Raw genomic sequence first — 10,196 nt, 5'->3', positions numbered from 1 at the left:
CTCCACCCGGCGCTGGACTCAAGCTCCGCCTGTCAGGAAGCTGGCCCGCTCCCCTGCTGCGTCCCGACGAGGACCTGCTCCCCTCGCGCACCTCCGCCTGCTCTGGGCGCGGCCAGGCCCGCACCCGCCTGCCCCACTGGCGCCGGCGGGTGCCCGTCCTCCAGCCTGACCTGGGGCCGCGCTCCGGGCACGGAGGCAGCAGCAGGCCCGCCTGGCAGCCCAGACACGACTGAAGACGAGGACGACTGCTTTATTTGTCTGCGGACAGGGGCACACACGCTACTTCTCTAGCATGGGGGCATCCGGCGCCTGCGGTCTCTGCACTGCGGTCCCACGGCGCGTCCCCTCTTCAGGCCCCAAGTCACTGCCAGGCCCGGAGTGGGCCTGCGTCAACCCTACAAAGGAGAACAGAGTTCAGGCCCCCAGGAGCGTGCGTGTCCCCCAGGCTCTGCTCCACGAGGGCCCGTTTCATGGAGAGGGTCCTAGCCCGTGGGTCCCCAGGCCTGGACGCGGCCTCCTCACCTCCATGCCTGGTGCCCACACAGCACGTGCCCGCGGCCTCCCGCCGGCCTCCCGCCTGCACCCTGTGCACACGGTCTTGCCCGGAGACGCAGCTCTCCTTCGCCCCTCGTGGTCTCCCCTCTGTTCTCTTCTCAGCTCAGAGTGAAACCGCCTGGAGAGCCCTCACACCCAGGCGCTGGCCCGTGGGACACAGCACCTCGTGGGGCTGGAGCTCGCCCCGCAGCCCTGGGGAGGAGCCTTGCGTCTAAGACCTGCTCCCTCCCTGCTGCCCAGCAGCTCCCAGGAGCAAAGTGCTCTCAGGGACCCTTTAAAGCCGGAGGCTCCTGAGGTGAGACTGGCGGGACCTGGGACCTTGGGGAGCTGGCAGGGAGGGTCAGGAAGGAGGTCCACGCCTCAGGGCAGGGCCTCTAGGACAGCCTGCAGTGCCCCCAACGTGAGGCTGGGGAGCGTGTGGCACCCGGACCACCATGACCACCTCCACTCACCAAAGGCCGGGCCCCGTCAGGCCAGCACAGGAGTGGCTGCCCTCTGCCCCCTCAGCTCTCCCCCTTCCACAGGGCAGCCTGGCCCTTTCCACGACCCTACCCTGCACCCTGGCCTCTCCACCCCCCGCTGCACAGAGGTCAGGACGGGTGGCCCCCCTGGACAGCAGGGCCTGACTTCACCCAGTGCTGACCTTGGACATGGCCTAGCGGCGCCCACAGACCCCTCCCCGCCCACCGCCGCGGAGCCCAGGGGGGTGGGAGGCCGCAGCTGACGCCTACCTTGTGCGCTGAGCCGACGCAGTGCTGGTAGGCCTTGGCCAGGTCCGCACACAGCAGCACCTCCTGCAGGTGCTCGCGGTAGCAGCGCAGGATCTGGGCCTGCAGCCCCGAGCACACGGGCTCCACCCTGCGGGGCCTGCGGAGAGGAGGAGGCAGTCTGGGGCAGCGCCACGGGCCAGGCACGGGGGCCGTGGCGTCCGGTCGCCCCCCAGAGAGGGGCCGAGGTGGCCCTCGGGGGACCCCCCCCCCAGCCCAAGGCCTCCAGGGCGCCTCCCGCCCGGGTGTGGGCCACCATCGTCTCCCCCAAAGCTGTTTTTCTGATTTCAAAACTAATACATGCATGATGAGGAAAACTGGAAAAACACAAAATGTTTAAAAAAAACCTAAGATGTTCAGACTCTCACTTCCTAGAGAATATCACTGCAGCATTTTAGAGGAATTTACTATTTTTTCTTTCTTTGTTCATCAAGGTAGGTTTAGAACCTAAAGCTAGACTCTAAACGTATTCATCTGAAGCATGATTTTATGTTCTCTTTTTAAAAATATGAAACAAAGATGAAAAAGGGAAATAAAGCTTATTCTCATCGGTCACCAGGGTCTTCTTCCTGACGCCTCGCCCGCTGCCCCTCCCGCCCTCCCCTCTCTCCGGACCTCACACGTGCTCCCCTGTACACGCACCCTCTCACACTCACACGCATGCACACAGCTGTACACTCACTCACACACGTGCACATATACACACGCACATGCACTCACGCCCCCGAGCTCCTGCGTTCACGGGTTGAGGCCCCTGCTCCCCGCGGCTCTGGGCGGGTTTGCCGTCTCTCACCGCCCGCCCCGACCCCAAACCAGGCAGCAGAGGACGAGGAGGCAGGTGGCCGGCCCGGGTCCCACACTAGGATGCAGGGGCGCCGGGACACACACTCACAGGGTTTCCGTGGTTTCTGGCAGGTCCACCAGGAACCTCGGAGCCGCGGCTAGGCCTGGGCCCCGTGTTGCCCTCCCAGGCTCGGGCGCCGGGGAGGCCTCGGCAGCGGAAGGACCCCTGCTCCCGTCACCCGGGGCCTGCAGGTCGACAGCTCCCCGGCCCCGGATCTACTTTCAAAAGTCCAGCCTTGCAGCAGGTGCTGGGCTGGAATGCTGGTTTTAACACGGCTCAGCCTCCCACATCCATCCGTTAAGACCAGGAACAGAGGGCTCAGAGGCTCTCGTTACCCAGCTGCGGCTGACACGCCCAGCGCCGCCATCCCGGCAGCGATGCCCACGGGACTCCGGGCCCCGCGCGTGGGCTTGGTCCTCAGGCCTGCTGACCACACACTGCAGCCCCCTCCCTTCCCACCGCCGCCTCCCACGCCCAGACAATCCCTGATCAGCCAAGATCCATGGCGTGGACGGAACTGAGGGTTTACAAGCTGAACAGGCAGGAGGCGGGGTGGGGAGCAGCCGCCACGCTCGCGCTCAGGTCCACGGCTCCAAAGGTCAAGGCTGTGCTGGGAGAAACGGCCCCCTTTCCCCGAAGGCCCTGCCCACCACCCAGGATTCCACTGGGTCCTGAGGGCGCAGCCAGGGGACGCAACGGCCCTACAGCGCCACACGGCCCTGCTCCTGTCTGCACAGCGCACACGGGCTCGGAGGCTTCCTACCTGAGGAGGACACGTGTCTCTCCTGGGCGCTGACCTTCGCACGGGAGAACAGACGGGCTCCCAGGCTCACCCTCTCCTCCCGGGCCCTGGGGTCCCCTCACTGGGTTCCATCTGCCGCTGTAGTGGGGTGACCGCCTGGCTGCCCAGTGCTTGCAGGATGCCCCTCCCTCTGTGTTGAAGACCCTTCTGCCACGGACACGTCCAATGGTGGGCCTTCTAAATGCCTCCGGACGGGCATCTCCTCTCTGCTGCCCTCGCCTGGAAATAGCTCCCTCTGCATTTCCCTCCGGGCTCCTCCGTCCCACCTGCCCTTGGCGGGGAGCCCCCGAGGCCTCATCTTTCGGGCTCCGTCCTGGCACCCGCCGGCCGTCCTCCCACACAGACCTCCTGCTCGCCCGGCCCTGTGGCCCCTGGAGTAGCAGCTCCCATCCAGCCCCGCTCCCGACGAACAGCCCCCCACCCGCGGCCCTTGAGGGTGCGGCCAGCAGAGCTGTTGGAGCCGCAGGTCTCATGGAAAGAGGCGTCCGGGGGCAGGACGGCCGGCAGCCTGGCCAGTGATGTGGGGCTCGTCCTGGAGCCGCACCCTCTCCAGACCGACGGCGGAAGCGACTCACCCGCTGGCTGTAAGTGGGCAGAGCAGCGGCTTCTTAACTCTGCCCCCCACCTTCTGTCTTCAGGTCCCTGGACCAGGGCCCCTGTGCGTTCTGAGGGCAAACCTCTCAGAGCACCCCGGGGGCTCCCAGTTCAGGAGAAACAGAGGGAGGGGCCGAGCAGAATCCAGCCCCTCACACCAGGGTCACCCGTGGGCCTGCGGACGCCTCTGCGCTGGCGTTTGTCAGCCACAACACGAGGAGACAGGGTGTCAGGAAAACGTCAATCGCGAGAAATTTCACCCGTCTGCCTGCAAAAGGGCCGTGAACGGCACGGGGCAGGGAGCAGGCGAGGCTGGGTCACACAGCTGGGGCCGCGGCAAGCCCGTCCACTGCATGCGGAACGGCTCAGGCGTCATCGGCTGCCTGGAAGGTACCCAGGGCAGTGACCTCTCCAGGGAGGGAGAGAAGCCCTGCCCCCCCCGCGCCCCCAGCTGAGGGACATGTTAGGATTCCCGGCTGGGAGGCTCTGGCCCACTCAGAGGTCAGCTCCCCTTGCTTGCCAGCCTCTCCTCCTCTGCACGAGGGGCTGAGGTGCCAGACACGAGCCTGCAGGGTGAGGGGGGCGGAGAGCGGGGCAGGCCTTTGGCAGAGAAGAGTGACGACGGGAGGCTTTGGGGCTGGGCCCGGGTGTGGTACTTCACAGCTCACGGCTCACCCAGGCCCGACGGTGCTCCTTTCCCAGGAATCTTGAGGCACCCATCGTGGGGCCCCTTCTCCAAGGAGCCAAGAGACCCCAAGCAGGTGCCCTGGGGGCCAGTGGGGGGCACACAGGTTTTGGGGGCTTTGCCACGTGCTGCTGCGAGTTCAGTGTCTGGGGGCGAGGAGGGGCCACTGTGCACAGACCAGGACCGGCTCGTGGGGTCAGTTCTCAACACCCACACGGCCGCCATCTGGCGGTGTCACAGGTACTCAGGGACCTAGCTTCCAGCCCTCTTCTCCGACGGCCCAGAGGCCACCAGGCGCTGTGGGGAGTGAGGGTGTCACACGGGCCAGTTGGCCTCGGCACCGTGGCCACCTCTGGGAATGGAAAGCATGACCCCAGTGCCACCTGTGAACCGAGCTCTACCCGCTGGTGGGAGTGACACGTTTCCAGAAGGAGAGTTGTGATGAAAGGCTCACACGAGCCAGGAACCAACCCTCTCCTCCGTCCGTCCAGGAACCAGCACTGCCCAGCAACCAGGCAGAGGGAAGAGCTGGCCTGGGCGCTCCGGACCACCGCCGCTGCCCCTGCCAGCTTCGGGAGACCGGCCATGCCGCTCTCACTGACAGGCACCCCGCGCTGGGAACCCGGCCCCCCCACCTGCGCGGGCACAGAGGGCCCTCCTCCCTTTCCTTTCTCCCGAACACCCTAAACTTCTCCCCCCAGGGCCAACCCCAGTCGATCCCAACAACATACACCCCGAACTCCAACGCCTGGACCCCCCACCCCCGGTTCCCTGGAGACTTCCAGCCTAGCACGTCACCCCCAACCCGCCAATTCCTCACCACGTTCACCAGCAAGCGCCAGGGAACCCACTTCCCGCCTAGTTTCCATTGGTGAGTGGAGTCCCCGTCACTCCAGTGACCTACCTAGTCAGAAACCGGGAGCCGCTCTAGACGCGCCCCCCCCCCCATAGATGCCTCCCTCTTACCTTCTAACTATAATGTTCCTGCTTCCCGGCAATCTAACCGAAAACCGCAGACGTATCCCCTGCAGCTCCCAAACAGCAGGGCGGTCGCCCTCTCTCTCCCTGGGCCTGACCCACCCCACCTGGGTGGCTCTCGAGGCCACTGCTCGTCCTCCTGCGTCCCCCCTCCCCGAGGCCTTCAGTCCCCGCGGACGCTCGCTCGCTCCTCTTGGCCCCTGGCTCAGGCCTGCGGAGGCCAAACCCGCCCGTGTCCTGCCTCCTCTGCACCCCCTGCCCGCTGCAGCTCTGCGTGGTTCCCAGAGCGCCACCCCTGGGCCACAGTGACCCTTCCAGAAGGACCCCCTCCCCCTCTGGTGCTCCGGCCTTTGGGGCCCAGCTCTCCTGAGCTCTCCGTGCCACTCCCCACTCAGTCTGGGGTCTGCTTCCTCGTCCCCCTGCCCCCCAAGGGCCACCAGCACCCTAAGGGCACAGACACCCCTCCTCGGCATCCCAGCCTCACTACCCCTGCCTCCTACCTAGAGGAGGGGTCCTTCTGCAGGGCCAAGGCCACCCCCATCAGCCAACCCTTCTCTCCCCCAGCACCTGGGTGGTCTGTCCCAGTGGCCCTTCTCTCTCGTACCTTCGCTATTCCACTCTCTGCTGAAGACACACTCATCTCTGCAGAGTCTAGGAAGACCGCAAACCCAAACCACTTCTACTCATGGCCCTCCCACCCCCAGTCCGCTCTCCTCTCCCAGAAGCTCTGCCCGGGGCTCTGCTCCCACCGCCCGGTCCAGCCTCACAGGTTCTTCCTGCTCAGGGGCCCACCGCAGCCCACCTGTCCCTGGAGGCTGGAGGCCTCGTCCTGACTCCGCTCCGCTAGCGCTCTCCCGCCACGCGTGCCCCCAAGCCCCACGTGGGGCCCCCGCTATTCCCACAGTTCTGCACCAGACTCACGGCCGGTGTGGTCACTGCGGGACGAGCGGCCCAGTGGGTGCCCACAGGGGCCCGACACCCTCATCCTCCTGCACCTCGTACACTGGGCACGTTGTCCCCGACATCCCCATAGCCCACCCTCTCCACTGCAAGCACTGATTGTCCTAGAACATAAAGCTGCCCACGGGTTTCTGCAACTCCAAGGAGGTTAACAAACCCATTTCTGGGGTGATTACAGCTCGCTGGACCCTGTGCTAAGCAGTCCCTCCTGTCTGCGTCTGTCCCTTCTCTCCGGCCCTGCTCTCCCCCTCCTGAACTCGGGAGGTCCCCTGTCCGCGGCCAGTCTGTCCCCACGAGGGCGCAGGGCCCGGGGCGGCTCGGAGCTGCAGGGGAGCCCATGATGGGTGTGGCCTGGAGGACCACCCTGCCACCTTGCCGCGAGGGCACCAGGACGGAGGGGGACGCAGCTTCGTGAGACAGCAACTGCACATGCTCACCCGTCATTCACCCGAGTCACACAGCAAGGCCACCAAGGCCACTGGGGAGGGACCTGCCCTCTGCAGCCCCCAGCATCTCCCCTTCGCTCCCGGCTCTGCCCTCCTTACCCCCGGGGGGGGGGTGTGGTCCGCATGGGGGGGTGGGGGAGCCCAGTGAAAGGGACAGGGCTGAAACCACGCCCCTGCAGGGAAGACACGGCCATGGCCCTGGCCCCAGGGAATCGGACCCTCACACCGTCTGAAGTTCTCGGTCCGCGGCTGGGAACTGCTCTCAGCTCTCCTGTGGCAGAGCTGAGACGCTCGTCTGTGCCGGCCCAGAAGGGGCGTCTGCGGCAAGGTGTGGAGACAAGGCCCTGGGAACCTGCTGTGCACACGAAGGCCAGCGGGTAGGGGCACCTCCCCCAAGACACGCCCTTCCTGGAGACTCAGAATGTGACCTTGATCGGAGATGGGGTCCTGGCAGGTACAGTTAGTCAGCACGGGGTCACGGTCGGGCAGGGAGGCCCCTGATCCAACGTGGCTGGTGTCCTCCTAAGAGGAGGAGAGACACTGACCACGGACACAGACCAGAGGAGAAGCCGCGTGACGCCGGAGGCAGAGGCTGCGGTGATGCGCCTACAGGCCAAGGACGCCAAGCCTCCCGGCAACACCAGAAGCTGAGCAAACGCCCGGGAGCCCTCCAGCTTCAGAGAGAGCCGGCTGTGGGCCACAGCAGCCCCAGGAAACAGGCAGCCGGCCATGCAGGAAAGCGCTGAGTGCCGACGGGCAGAAGTTAGTGGGAGGCAGACGGCTCACCAGTCACCTTCTGACAGACAGAAACACGCATCTTGTGTGACAGAGGCTCCGCGGTAAATGGCTCAGGTGGGAGGCCTTTCGTCCCAGGTTGCATCTCAGGCCGGGCCTGAGGTCCAGGTCATTCTGAGGACCAGTCCCTGCCAGGTCCTAACCCGGCACAGCAGCCCATCCTGCAGGTGGGGACACCAGTGTCAGAGGGGTTAGGTGACTTGCCCAAGGCCACACAGCGAGACACAGAGCCAGCATAAGAGCCCGGTTATCTGGCTCCACGCTGCATCCATTTAACTCCACGCCAAGTTTGGAAAATTCCCCCAAAATTCCAAGGAAGAAAGCACCAAGGGTACAGAAAAGAAGCAAAAGACACATGGGATTCAGGCTGCCAGGGGAGCCAGAAGTTTGCCAACTGGAAGGGCCGACACCGGCCAGCGCGGCGCAGGGGCGCCCGTGCCAGCGCGGGGCCGGGCCCCCTCCGAGCTCACACAAGCCCGGCTGCGCACAGGCCCGAGCGCGACGTCGAGCACGTCCCTCTGTGGGCCCTGCTTCTGACCGACATCTCATCACCTCAGCCTTCTCCCATTACCACCGCTGGTGTGGAACTGGGCCATTAGACATCTTCCTGACACTTCATCTCAGAGACGCGCTGGCGGGGTGAATGCACAGAGCAGGCTTTCCATCACGGCTCGGAGGCGAGGTGCGCGGGTGCCACGGAGCTGCACATCCGTCTCTGTCAGGACCAGCTGAGCCGTGGGGCGGGCTCCGCGGCGGCCTGGCCAGGGCCCAGGGGCTGACGAGACCAGCTGCTCGCTGAGGACCCGCTTCGCTGGCCGCTGCCGACCACGTGCCACTCAGCCCGGGCGGGTGGGGCCCAGAGACACGCCGTCGCCAGAGGCCACACGGGACCCCCCGGGGGGGGCAGCTATTCTGGGAGCCCAGGCCTAGCAGAGCTCTGCTCCCGAGGAAACGAAGCGCAAACTGGCCCCCATGGCTGCTTAGCCAGTGACAGGATTCCTCCCTGGGACTGCCACTGCACGCACACATGCACCCGTGCACACGTGCACGGAACAGGGAGGCTGCTCCTGGCTTTGGTCCTTTGTGAGAAAGCCACAGGGGAAGCACACGTCCCCCCCGAGGAGCCTCCCGGTTCACCAGACGTGTCGGGTGGACGCAGCCCAAGGAGGCGTGGGTCGCGGGGGTCTGGGGTCCACACCAGGACCACTGGAGCCGCAGAGCCATCCCTCAAGTCCCTCAGCAGCCAGGGCGCTGGAGGCTCCAGGGGAGGGAGCGGCAGCCGCAGCGCCTGAGGACCCCCAGGACCCCGTCTGCCAGCATCCTCTGGTTTCCCTTCCCCGAGGCCTCCCTGTCCCCTGGGCAACGGCACCTGCTGGCGGGTGTCCCCTCCGGTCTGCCTCCCCCACCTCCTCGTGACACACCTGGGGGGGCCTCTCCAAGCCCTGCTGTGCCCCCTCCTCCCCGTGCAGGCCCGGCCGCTTGCCTGCTGCCCAGGGATGGGCCGGCACCTCCTGTTCTCATGTAAGTTCTCACCGAGGCCCAGACCCCGCAGGGACCCTGGCCCACGTCCCTCTGCTGCAGAGCCCTGGCCCCAGGAAGAGCACGGTGCCACAAACACTGGCTCAGGCCTCCTGCCTGTCCACGCCTGCCTGTCGGTCCACAGTACACGGAGCGGCCGAGGCCACACTGAGGCTTCGCCTGCGGCGGGGGTGACACGGCAAGGGCGACTCCCCAGGCTGCTCCTTGGCTCCCAAGCCCCCGGGATGTGGCCGCCTTTCAAGGCGCCGCACAGGGCCACTTCTGGGGGGGTGCTGGCTGGTGTCCCGGTGGCAGGCTGCCGTCAACGGCACCGTGTGAGCTGAGGTCCTGCGTGCACTCCCTGCCAGCCTCCGTCCTCCTGGCCCCTCTGACTGGAGCCAAGTGTCCCCGATCGACTGTGTCACCTCTGCTCACCCACGAGGGGCTGGCACGGCTCACACCTACAAGGGCGCCCAGCGGCTGGGGCCAAAGCTGCGTGGAGCGGCCCCATTGGACTGGGAGTGCCCCGCGGGCAGGGACCAGCTTACTACCTCTGCGTCCAGGGTCCCCGCCGACACCGAGCTCAGCAGATGACCCAGCCCAGGGAGACCGTGTCCCCCTGACCGCCCAGATGTCTGCCTGGTCCCGCCTGTTGCCTCTGTGGCCTGTGGGTGGGCCCTGGGCCTGCTCTCCAGCTGCCTCTGGACTCCACTTCCTGGGGGAGCCTCCCCGTGCCCAGCCCCGGGGGTGGGACCCTCGCAGCAGCCAGGAGCTCAGGGTTGACTGGAAACCAACAAACCAAGGAGCTTCCCTCTGGGCTGGGCCGGACCACACAGCCCTCCACACGCGGCAGTTAGGCTGGCGGAGAGCATGAGCCTCGGTGCAGGACGGGAGCATTTCCCAGCCCCCGAAGAGGTTTGCGTGTGGTGTGGTGTGCTCTGGTGACAGGGGACACGGGGACAGACGCCGTCGGGTGAGACTCAGGCAGAAATACCCCCTGGTGACGTGAGCAGGCACAGCTGCTCCTCCCTGGGCCTTCCCTGCAGTGACTCTGAGGCTGGGCTGTCCCTCGTCCCCGCTGTGACGGGAATGAAGCCGAAGCCTGGAGCCCTGGGCACTCCCCACCCCTGGTCCTGCCCGGCCCTTGCGTCCGGCCCCCACAGGCCTCCTGTCGTCACGGGAACTGCCTCCCCGGGGCCTCCTCCCACCCAGCCCCTGTGTCCACTGACTCAGACCCTTCCCGAAGTCCTGC

General features: G+C 66.3%; 1 protein-coding gene across 1 annotated transcript in view; it reads right to left on the bottom strand.

Annotated features, from left to right (window-relative positions):
* Window positions 1-234: 234 nt before the first annotated feature.
* CHCHD6 (coiled-coil-helix-coiled-coil-helix domain containing 6) overlaps window positions 235-10,196 on the bottom strand; it is a 125,241-nt gene continuing 115,279 nt past the window's right edge. Inside the window, exons 7-8 of the mRNA XM_030850745.2 lie at window positions 1,287-1,422; window positions 235-395 (exon numbers count right to left, since the gene is read on the bottom strand). Coding sequence (XP_030706605.1) covers window positions 390-395; window positions 1,287-1,422 — 142 coding nt within the window. The 3' untranslated portion in view covers window positions 235-389. The remainder of the gene's footprint in view (window positions 396-1,286; window positions 1,423-10,196) is intronic.

The sequence above is a fragment of the Globicephala melas genome, chromosome 11 (assembly GCF_963455315.2).
Source record: "Globicephala melas chromosome 11, mGloMel1.2, whole genome shotgun sequence".
NCBI lineage: Eukaryota > Metazoa > Chordata > Mammalia > Artiodactyla > Delphinidae > Globicephala > Globicephala melas.
Note: the sequence above shows the minus strand (reverse complement) of the source record. Positions and strands in the feature narration are given on the sequence as shown.